The 12,100-nt window shown below is 44.4% G+C and overlaps 1 protein-coding gene across 1 annotated transcript in view; it reads right to left on the bottom strand.

Moving 5' to 3' along the window:
• Positions 1-12,100, bottom strand: part of LOC120511089 (arf-GAP with coiled-coil, ANK repeat and PH domain-containing protein 3) — a 43,806-nt gene that overhangs the window by 9,233 nt on the left and 22,473 nt on the right. Inside the window, exons 2-8 of the mRNA XM_039727727.1 lie at positions 10,642-10,699; positions 9,426-9,545; positions 8,407-8,460; positions 4,890-4,948; positions 2,968-3,151; positions 2,202-2,246; positions 40-135 (exon numbers count right to left, since the gene is read on the bottom strand). Coding sequence (XP_039583661.1) covers positions 40-135; positions 2,202-2,246; positions 2,968-3,151; positions 4,890-4,948; positions 8,407-8,460; positions 9,426-9,545; positions 10,642-10,699 — 616 coding nt within the window. The remainder of the gene's footprint in view (positions 1-39; positions 136-2,201; positions 2,247-2,967; positions 3,152-4,889; positions 4,949-8,406; positions 8,461-9,425; positions 9,546-10,641; positions 10,700-12,100) is intronic.

Genomic DNA, 12,100 nt, shown 5'->3' on the forward strand with positions numbered 1-12,100 from the left:
GGGGACCCCAAATCCCTTTGGGGTTCGGGCCCCCCTCACCTCGGTGGCCAGTTTCTTCATGTAGGGGTCGAGCTCGTGCAGGAGGCTGTAGCCCTGCTGGAAGAAGGTGAACTGGGCGTGCATGAAGGACAGCATCTGGGGAGAAACCACAAAAATCCAATTTTTTGGGGGTTTTGGGGCTGTAAGTTTGGAATTTAATGGGAGGTTTGGTCTGAGACTTTTATTTGGGATGGCATCTGGGGAGAAAAGCAACAAAAATCCGCTTTTTTGGGGAGTTTTGGGGCTGTAAGTTTGGAATTTAATGGGAGGTTTGGTTTGAGGCTTTTATTTAGGATGATATTTGGGGAGAGAAACAACAAAAATCCACTTTTTGGGGGTTTTAGGGCTGTAAGTTTGGAATTTAATGGGAGATTTGGTTTGAGACTTTTATTTGGGATGATATCTGGGGAGAGAAACAACAAAAATCCACTTTTTGGGGGTTTTAGGGCTGTAAGTTTGGAATTTAATGGGAGATTTGGTTTGAGACTTTTATTTGGGATGATATCTGGGGAGAGAAACAACAAAAATCCAATTTTTTTTGAGTTTTAGGGTTCTAAGTTTAGGATTTAATGGGAGATTTGGTTTGAGACCTTTTGGATGGCATCTGGGGAAAAAACAACAAAAATCTGCTTTTTTTTTTGAGTTTTAGGGTTGTAAGTTTGGAATTTAATTGGAGATTCAGTTTGAGACTTTTATTTTGGATGGTATCTGGGGAGAAAAACAACAAAATTCCACTTTTTGGGGGGTTTTAGGGCTGTAAGTTTGGAATTTAATTGGAGATTCAGTTTGAGACTTTTATTTTGGATGGTATCTGGGGAGAAAAACAACAAAATTCCACTTTTTGGGGGGTTTTAGGGCTGTAAGTTTAGAATTTAATGGGAGGTTTTATTTGAGGCTTTTATTTGGGATGATATCTGGGGAGACAAACAAGAAAATTCCACATTTTTTTTGAGTTTTAGGGCTCTAAGTTTGGAATTTAATGGGAGATTTGGTTTGAGACTTTTATTTTGGATGGTATCTGGGGAAAAACAACAAAAATCCAATTTTTTTAGAGTTTTAGGGTTGTAAGTTTAGAATTTAATGGGAGATTTGGTTTGAGACTTTTTTTTGGACAATGTCTGGGTTGGGATTTGAAAGTTTTAGAATTTTGGGGTTGTAAGTTTAGAATTAAATAGAAGATTTTTTTTTTTTGGACGACATCTGGGGAGAGAAACAACAGCTGGGGTTGGGATTGGGAATCTTGGAGTTTTGGGGTTGTAAATTGAAGTTTTGAATGAAATTAAAGACATCTGGGTTGGGATTTGAAAGGTTTTGAATTTTGGGTTTGTAAGATTAAGTTTAGAATGAAATGGAAGATTTGTTCTGAGATTTTTTTGATGACATCTGGGAGAGAAACAACAGCTGGATCAGGCCAGGGTGAAAAACCCTCATCCTTTTTTCCCCACAAAAAAAAAAATTAGGTTTAACTCTTTATTTTTTACTTTCCCAAGGTAATTTATCCCTCTTCTCCTTCCTTGCACTGTGCTGGGGGCACACAGAAGGGAAAGCTATATATTTATATATAGAAAATTTATTTATATATAATTTCTATATAAAATACATATATTTATATATAGAGATATAATACATTATTTAAATATTTATATAAAATTTCGATAAAATTTAATATAATTTATTTCTACTTTTAAAATTTAATAAAACTTATTGAAATGATTGATTAAAAGGGTAATTTTAGATAATTAAAGCATTTACAGCATGGTATAACTAACACTGATAAGCCAATAAACACTTATAATTAAGAAATTAGTCCTATAATTACTGTGTATTATAAATTAGAAATTAGTATAACTAAATAATTAAGAAAATAGTTAATTCTGATTGTGATGGTGTGAATTAGAAGATCTGTACTCTCTCACCCTTCTCACGAGGTTGAAAATAAAATAAAATATTTCAAACACATCTCAGTTACCCCATCTCTAAATTAAAAAAACCCAAACCAACCTAATCCAATATCTCTGCTCTGCGTTTTTACTTTCCCAAGGTAATTTATCCCTCTTCTCCTTCCTTGCACTGTGCTGGGGGCACACAGAAGGGAAAGCAGCACCCCAAAAATCCCCAAAATTGGATTCTTTTCCCCAGGGCTCCTCTCCTGCAGCTCTCACCGCGTCCAGGATCTCAAATTTCTTCTTGGCCTGCAACACGTTGATCTGGGGGGAAAAAATCAAAATATTCCTCTCAGCACAGCAGCAAAGCCAGCCTGGGAAGCTCCAAATCCACTGGGAAATCAAGCCCAAATTATTGCTGAGTAATTCCAGTGCAAATGTCTGCAAGGTGGGGTGTGGTGGGGTAAAAAGGTGCCAGAAATGCACATTTATATATAAATATAAATATAAATATAAATCCAAACCAACCTAATCCAATATCTCTGCTCTGCGAAGGGAGCTTAATGTGGGGTTTAAATTGAAATTTTACAAAAGAAAAATCAGGAAAATCCTGAATTTCAGCAGCTGGAGCTGCCCAAAATCAGGAAAATCCTGAATTTGAGCAGCTGGAGGTGCCCAAAATCAGGAAAATCCTGAATCTGAGCAGCTGGAGCTGCCCAAAATCAGGAAAATCCTGAATTTGAGCAGCTGGAGGTGCCCAAAATCAGGAAAATCCTGAATTTGAGCAGCTGGAGCTGCCCAAAATCAGGAAAATCCTGAATTTGAGCAGCTGGAGGTGCCCATAATCAGGAAAATCCTGAATTTGAGCAGCTGGAGCTGCCCAACAGCCACGAGGGACTCGGTGACCTCCGGAAAAATGGGGAAATTCAGGAAACTCCTGAATTTGAGCAGGATCACCTCCCTAAATACGAAACCCAGACCCACACACCGACCTGGAAACTAAAAATGATGACACCCGAGGGGGCAGAGGGCGAGCTGCACCCACCTGCAGCACGTAGTCCAGGGCCAGGTGCCTGAAGCACTTCCTGGTGATGCTCAGCGTGCCCGCGGCCTCCTCCACCTCGTGCGGCTTGTGGCGCGGCGCCTGCGCGTTCTTCACCAGCGAGATCTCCATGTCCTCCCGCACCTTGTCGAACTGCTTCTTGGTCTCCTTGAACTTCCTCACGTCGCTGGGGCCCAGAAATGGGGAGAAATTGGGGTTAGAAGGTGAGAATGAAGTGTGGGTGCCAGCAGGATCCCAGCTCAGCCCAGCGCGTCCATTCCAGCCTCGGTCGCGTCAGTCTTTAGACAGTTGGGAAAGATATTTTCTATTTTACTTTTTTTTTTTTTTTTTTTTTTTTTTTATTTTTTTTTTGGGGTTTTTTTTGTTTTTTTTGGTGTTTTTTTTTGTTTTTTTTTTTTTGGTTTGGTGTTTTTTTTTTTTTTTTTTTTTTTTTGTTTTGTAGTGCATTTGTTTCTAGGACTTTAATTCAGATTTTTTTGTGGCCAAATGCCAGAAATAGTGATAAGATTTTTTTTTTTTTTTTTTTTTTTTTTTTTTTTTTTTTTTTTAATGATTATTTTGGGGTTATTTTTGGCTATTTTGTGGTTATTTTATGGTTATTTTTTGTTTTATGTGATAGTTTTGGTGCGTTCTTCACCAGCGAGATCTCCATGTCCTCCCGCACCTTGTCGAACTGCTTCTTGGTCTCCTTGAACTTCCTCACGTCGCTGGGGCCCAGAAATGGGGAGAAATCAGAGAGAAATGGGGAGAAATCACAGAGAAATTGGGAGAAATCTGGGTTAGAAGGTGAGAATGAAGTGTGGGTGCCAGCAGGATCCCAGCTCAGCCCAGCGCGTCCATTCCAGCCTCAGTCGAGTCATTCTTTAGAGAGTTGGGAAAGATATTTTGTATTTTATTTCTTTTTTAATTATTGTTATTTTATGGTTATTTTTTGGTTTATTTTATGATTATTTTGGGGTTATTTTGTGGTTATTTTTGGTTTTATTTGATAATTTTGGTGCGTTATTCACCAGCTCAGCGTGTCCATTCCAGCCTCAGTCAAGTCTTCCTTTAGACAGGTGGGAAAGATATTTTTTATTTTATTATTATTATTGGTTTCATTTTATTATTTGTGGTTTTATTTTATTTACTATTATTATTGGGACCTGAACTTTGAGATGTTTATCCTGGAGGATCAGTCCTGCGGGATCTGAATTTTGGGGTGGGTTTTTCCTGCAGGATCTGAATTTTGGGATGAGTTTATCCTGGAGAATCAGCCTTGCAGGGATCTGAGCTTTGGGATGGGTCTGGCCTGAAGGATCAGCTCTGCAAAAGGATTTTGGGATGTTCATCCTGGAGGATCAGCCCTGCAGATGGATTTTGGGATGAGTTTATCCTGGAGGATCTGAATTTTGGGATGGGTTTATCCTGCAGGATCAACCCTGGAGATGGATTTTGGGATGGGTTTGGCCTGAAGGATCAGCTCTGCAAAAGGATTTTGGGATGTTCATCCTGGAGGATCAGCCCTGCAGATGGATTTTGGGATGAGTTTATCCTGCAGGATCAACTCTGCAGATGGATTTTGGGATGGGTTTGGCCTGCAGGATCTGAATTTTGGGATGAGTTTATCCTGGAGAATCAGCCCTGCAGGGATCTGAACTTTGGGATGGGTTTATCCTGCAGGATCAGCTCTGCAGATGGATTTTGGGATGGGTCTGGCCTGCAGGATCTGAATTTTGGGATGGGTTTATCCTGCAGGATCAGCTCTGCAGATGGATTTTGGGATGGGTTTTTCCTGGTGGACCAGCCCTGCAGGGAGGTTCTGGTTCTGCTCCCCTGCACACCCAGGACAGGTGGAATGGGAAGCTCAGGAAGCTGAAAATCAAAAGGAAAAAAATTAAAAAAAAAAAATACTAAATACTCACTCTTTGACAAAATTGTGCAGCTGCTGCCGGACTGACCTCTGGGCCTGGTCAAACAGGATCTGGAAGAGAGGAGGGGGAAAAAATCAATTATTTTGAAAAAGGAGAAAATATATCAATTATTTTGAAAATGGAGGAAAAATTATTTTGAAGAAGGGGTAAAATATAAATTCCTTTGCAGCATGGGAATGTTGAGGAGTCGCAAAATTCATGAGCACTCTTGGAGACCTTCAGTGTGAGGGACTCAAAACCCCCTGGGCTTTGTGGGGTTCATTATTTAGTGCCTGGCAGAGGAAAGAAGAACCTTCCCCCACAGCTGCAGCATTCCCAGGGGCAGAATTCCTGCAGAACTCCTCAGAATTCCTGCAGAACTCCTCAGAATTCCTGCAGAACTCCTCAGAACTCCTCAGAATTCCTGCAGAACTCCTCAGAATTCCTTCAGAATTCCTCATCCAGGAGCAGTTCCCTTCACATCCCTGCTGTGAGGGGTCAATCCCGAATTTCTGGTTTTGCAGGATCCATCCCATCCCAAATTCCCAGTTTTCTGTGTCCATCCTATCCTGAATTCTTGTTTTCCTGGGTCCACCCCATCCTGAATTCCCAGTTTTCCGGGATCCATCCCATCCCATCCCATCCCATCCCAAATTCCCAGTTTTCTGTGTCCATCCCCTCCCAAATTCCCATTTTCTGTGTCCATCCCCTCCCAAATTCCCATTTTCTGTGTCCATCCCATCCCAAATTCCCATTTTCCCGGCTCCATCCCCTCCCACATTCCCGGTGCTGCCAGAGGAGGGCACTGGACCCTCAGGCTGCTCCCAGGGAAGGGAGGGAGGACGGAAGGAAGAGCCCGAACCTCGCTGGGAATTCCTGAGAGCTCCTGAGCTGGGTTCTTACAAATCCCCACATTTTACCCTCTTCAAGTGCAAAATAAATCCTTCCAAGCCCCTTCATTTACATATATTTGCATTTATATTTATACATGTTTATAGTTATATTCATTTGTATTTATGCTTATATTTCATTTATATTTGTATTTCTATTTATACTTCCATTTATATATATATTTATGTTTATATTTATAATTATATTTATAATTATTAGTGCTTGTATTTATGTTTATATTTAATTTATATTTGTATTTCTATTTATACTTACATTTATAATTATATTTATAACTATATTTATAATTATTTGTGTTTGTATTTAGGTTTCTATTATATTTATATTTATATTTATATTTATATTTATATTTATATTTATATTTATATTTATATTTATATTTATATTTATATTTATATTTATGTCACACTTATTTATATATGTATTTATGTTATATTTATGTTCTTCTAGCACCTAAATTTGGAAGCTTTTTCCAAGGATGGGATCCCTGGGATGGAGGGGGAGCTCCTCAGAACTTCAAAAATGAAAGTTTTGTGAAAGAAAATCAGGATTTTCTCAAAAACACTGATTTTCCACTCATTTATCCACTCCCAAAGTGAATAAATAATCTTCATTCCCACTGATTTATCCACTCCCAACCCCACAGCCCTGCACGTGCAGAGCTCACATGAACCCTCAGAATCCCCTGAGGATTTTTCCTGGGAAAAACCCTCTCCACCTGCCTCATGAAACAGCAGAAGGTGCAGTGGCAGGAAGATTTTATGGAAGAAAATCAGCATTTTCCTTGCTTTTCCCCAAAAACACTGATTTTCCACTGATTTATCCACTCCCAAAGTGAATAAATATTCTTCATTCCCACTGATTTATCACTCCCAGCCCCACAGCCCTGCACGTGCAGAGCTCACATGAACCCTCAGAATCCCCTGAGGATTTTTCCCTTGTGAAAACCTCTCCATCCCGAGATGCCAGCAGGGACTTGCTGCAGCTTCTCCTGCAGCTGCAGCGCTTTGGTTGCATTTCAGAGCCTGATGGGCTCTGACAGGGCCCTGCTGGCCCCAAGTGGGTCAGGCAGAGGCACCCGTGCAGCTCCTGCACTTTAAATCACCTCTGCTGCAGCCTCTCCTCCCAGCCTGACCCCAAAGTGCAGCTCTGGAGCACCCAGAGCTTTTTTGGGGAGGTTTGGGGTGGATTTGACCTCCTGGGGCTCTGTTTGTGGGGATTTAATTCTCAGGGCAGTCCTGGGTGTTAAAATCCTGCAGCTCACAGCAGGGCTGACTCTTGATGTCATTAATTTTGGATGCCAGGCTCCCAAATCTATCCCAAATCTATCCCAAAAAGATTTTTTACCAGCCAAAATCACCTCTGCTGCAGCCTCTCCTCCCAGCCCGACCCCAAAGTGCAGCTCTGGAGCACCCAGGGGCTGGCACTGCCTTTTTTTGGGGTGCACAAAGGGCAAATTTGACCTCCTGGGGTTCTGTTTGTGTGGATTTAATTGTCAGGACAGTCCTGGGTGTTAAAATCCATCAGCACAGAGCAGGGCTGGGCTCCAAGTCTGATCCCTCCACACCATCACCTCAGGTCACTAATTCTGGATGCCAGAATCTGCCCCAAAAAGGTTTTTTACCAGCCAAAATCACCTCTGCTGCAGCCTCTCCTCCCAGCCTGACCCCAAAAATGCAGCTCTGGAGCACCCAGAGCTTTTTTGGGGTGCACAAAGGGCAGATCTGACCTCCTGGGGCTCTGTTTGTATGGATTTAATTCTCAGGGCAGTCCTGGGTGTTAAAATCCTGCAGCTCACAGCAGGGCTGACTCTTGATGTCATTAATTTTGTATGCCAGGCTCCCAAATCTATCCCAAAAAGGTTTTTTACCAGCCAAATAATTTTTGCTGCAGCCTCTCCTCCCAGCCTGACCCCAAAGTGCAGCTCTGGAGCACCCAGGGGCAGGCACTGCCTTTTTTTGGGGTGCACAAAGGGCAGATCTGACCTCCTAGGGTTTTGTTTGTGGGGATTTAATTCTCAGAGCAGTCCTGGGTGTTAAAATCCATCAGCACAGAGCAGGGCTGGACCCCTCCACCCCATCACCCTCACCTGATGTCATTAATTTTGGATGCCAGGCTCCCAAATCTATCCCAAATCTATCCCAAAAAGATTTTTTACCAGCCAAAATCACCTCTGCTGCAGCCTCTCCTCCCAGCCTGACCCCAAAGTGCAGCTCTGGAGCACCCAGGGGCTGGCACTGCCTTTTTTTGGGGAGGTTTGGGGCGGATTTGACCTCCTGGGGCTCTGTGTGTGGAGATTTAATTCTCAGGGCAGGATTACCAAAGCCTGGGTGTTAAAATCCTGCAGCTCACAGCAGGGCTGACTCTTGATGTCATTAATTTTGGATGCCAGGCTCCCAAATCTATCCCAAAAATATTTGTTACCAGCCAAAATCCTCCTCAGGGCTCTGTGTGTCCCCCTTTTGCTACCCAAAAGGAAGAAAAAAAATTCTGGAGTGCAAGATTTTGGTGAATTCTCTTCCTTTTTTCTCACCCTTGCAGGACCTCTCTTTGTGAAAAGCACAGGGGACACCAGCAATGCCAGCAGCACCCAAGGGGACAGCAGGAAGCAGCTCCTTACCATGTGATAATTGATCATTTCCTGCAGGCTGTCCCCAAATTTATCCAGGCACTCCTGGAAAAAAAAAAAAACAAAAAAACCAATAAAATACAATAGAATAAAAATGAAGTAAAATACAATACAAAATAAAATATAAAATAAAATATAAAATAAAATATAAAATAAAATATAAAATAAAATAAAATAAAATAAGCCTGGTGGGCTGCTCAGCTCCCAGATCCCTGCTGCTCACTGACCTACATTGCACAGCCTCCAGCACTGCCTGCTGAGCCTGCATCCCACCCTCCAAATCTCATTTTGTATAAAATAAAATAAAATAAGCCTGGTGGGCTGCTCAGCTCCCAGATCCCTGCTGCTCACTGACCTACATTGCACAGCCTCCAGCACTGCCTGCTGAGCCTGCATCCCACCCTCCAAATCTCATTTTGAGTGGATCTCACTTTGATTTCCCTCCAAATCTCATTTTAAATGGATCTCACTCTGACCTCCCAGCAAATCTCATTTTGAGTGGATCTCATTGTGACCTCTCATCAAATCTCATTTTAAATGGATCACCCTGACCTCCCTCCAAATCTCCTTTTAAATGGATCACCCTGACCTCTCATCAAATCTCATTTTAAATGGATCACCCTGACCTCCCTCCAAATCTTCTTTTAAATGGATCTCACTCTGACCTTCCAGCCTGGTGTTATCAAATTCTCTGCATCCCTCCAAACACAAATCTCATTTTAAATGGATCTTGCTCTGATTTCCCTCTAAATCTCATTTTAAATGGATCTTGATCTGACTTCCCACCAAATCTCATTTTCAGTGGCTGCTTAAGCAGCGTGAGTGGCTTGGATTTGTGATCCATTCCCAGCAGCAGGGACCTGAGCAGCCCCAGCCCCCCTGAGCAGGATTTTGAGCAGCCCCAGCTCCCCTGAGCAGGATTTTGAGCAGCCCCAGCTCCCCTGAGCAGGATTTTGAGCAGCCCCAGCCCCCATGAGCAGGATTTTGAGCAGCCCCAGCCCCCAGCTCACCGAGATCATCTCGTCCTTCCTGCACTGCTGGGACAGGTCCCGCACGCCGCTGACGAAGTGTTTGTTGGTGGTGATGTACACCTTGCCTGCCTCCAGCATGCCACTGCACAGCTTCACCAGCTGGGGACACACACGGGACAGGGACAGGGACACGGGGGGACACACATGGGGACACACATGGGGACATGGACACAGGGACATGGGGACACGGATGCGGGCTCAGCACCGGGTTTGGACCAGCCTGGCTTTGTCCCACACCCTGGGTAAAATCCTACCCAGGAAAGGACAGGGATAAAATCCCAGCCCAGAAAAGGACAGGGATAAAATCCCACCCTGGGACAGGGATAAAATCTGAGCCCAGGAAAGGACAGGGGTAAAATCCCAGCCCAGAAAGGGACAGAGATAAAATCCCACCCAAAAAGGAGAGGGATGAAATCCCACCCTGGGACAGGAATAAAATCCCAGCCCACATTAGGACACAGGTAAAATCCCAGCCCAGGACAGGGATAAAATCCCACTCCGGGACAGGGATAAAATCCCAGCCCAGGTTAGGACACAGGGAAAATCCCAGCCCAGGCCAGGGGTAAAATCCAACCCAGGAAACGACAGGGACAAAATCCTACCCTAGGACATGGATAAAACCCCACCCTGGGACAGGACAGGGGTAAATTCCAGCCCAGGAAGGGACAGACTGACTGGAACTCCTGTCCCAGCTCAGAGGAACCCTGGGGACAAGCCTAAGCATGAATTTAGGAGCTGGAAACAAGCTCAGATTTTAGGGGACACTTGGAGGGACCCCATTCCTGAGCAGGGACCAGAAATAGGGACCAGTCCCCCTCAGGCCACAATCTGCCCTCATCTTGTCGAGCTTGGCCTCGACCTCCACCACCCCTGCCAGGCCCCAGGCCTGCGGACAGGGTGCTAAACATCAATTTAAGAGCTGGAAATGGGCTCAGATTTTAGGGGACACTTGGAGGGACCTCATTTCCGAGCAGGGGCTCCAGCAGTGCCCCTCAGACCACAAACTGCCCTCACCTTGGCCTCGATCTCCACCACACCTGCCAGGCCCCAGCTCTGGGGACAAGCCTGGGGTGCTAAACATCAATTCATGAATTTAACACCTGGAAACAGACTCAGATTTTAGGGGACACTTGGAGGGACCCCATTTCTGAGCAGGGGCTCCATCACTCCCCCTCAGACCACAATCTGCCCTCACCTTGTCGAGCTTGGCCTCGATCTCCACCACATCTGTCTCCACCTCATCGATGGTTGCCCTGCAACGGAACAGCAAGGAGGAATCGTTAATTAGCAGCAAGGAATCGTTAATTGGTGGCTTGTGATGATTGGGTAGGAGGCCAGGAAGGGGTGAGTGAGGATCAGAGGGGCTGAGGGACTCGTTATTCCCTCTTGGAGGTCAAAACCTCGGCGCTGAATCCCTCAGGAATGGATTCCAGGGCTGGGAAAAGAGATGGAGATGATTCCACCACAGAAAAATTCAGGTGGGCTGGGAAGACACCCCCAGCAAATTCATTTAGAGGCACTGTTCTGTTAATTAACAGCAGTGCTAATTGACACAGGGATAACTAGTGTTCCATCTAGCCCCACCAGGCACAAATTCCTTTTTCCAGCACCACCAAACCCCATTGCCAGGCTGTCTGAAGTGCTGAATTATGACCTTAAAACCTCACACAAACCCACACAGAGCAGCCCTTTGGCCTCTGAACACCAAAAAGCTCCTCCACACATGTGAGGCCTTGCTTGGATAAGGAAAAATCCACTCCAGGATTTTGGGATCTGCTTCCTTTCCACGTCAGCAGGCAGATGTGACAGCCAGAGCTGTCCCAGCCCAGCTGCAAAGGTCACCAGGCCTCCCTGTCAAAACCCTGATTTTAGGGATTCCCACACCTCTCTTGAGGCAAAAATGACATCAGCCTCTTGCAGGAGGCGTTCCCAGACTCAGGAATGTGGTCCTGGAATGATTTTTGGGAGGGCAGAGAGCAGCAAACCCTGCAGACCTGAGGGTGCTCCCTGGCACAGCACTGGGAGGCTGATTTATTTAACCACACACCTGGGAATGTGGTCAAAGCTCTCACCACCAGGGGTTTGGAATCCTCATTTTAGTCAGGGAGTTCTTAGGTTTGTGAGATCAAGATTTTAAAAGTTGGTTCCTGAAATATTCCACCCAAAGTTGGAAAAATCCCAGCCCTGAGCTGCAGGGATGGGGTTTGGAGGGCCATGAACTGGTCCTGCTGTCAGGAAAAGGACAGGACACCCTCAATCCTCAAAATTCCTGCAGGAACCATCAGGCACCAAGAGTTTGAATTCCTAATTTTATTCAGGGAACTTCTTAGGTTTGTGGGATCAAGATTTTAAAAGCTGGTTCCTGAAATATTCCACCCAAAGCTGGAAAAATCCCAACCCTGAGCTGCAGGGACAGGATTTAGAGGGACATGAACCATCAGGCACCAAGGGTTTGGAATCCTAATTTTATTCAGGGAACTTTTAGGTTTGTGGGATCAGGATTTAAAAGGTTGGTTCATTAAATATTCCACCCAAAGCTGGAAAAATCCCAGCCCTGAGCTGCAGGGATGGGGTTTGGAGGGCCATGAACTGGTCCTGCTGTCAGGAAAAGGACAGGACACCCTCAATCCTCAAAATTCCTGCAGGAACCATCA

The sequence above is a fragment of the Passer montanus genome, unplaced genomic scaffold (genome assembly GCF_014805655.1).
Source record: "Passer montanus isolate IOZ18808 unplaced genomic scaffold, ASM1480565v1 scaffold62, whole genome shotgun sequence".
Lineage (NCBI taxonomy): Eukaryota > Metazoa > Chordata > Aves > Passeriformes > Passeridae > Passer > Passer montanus.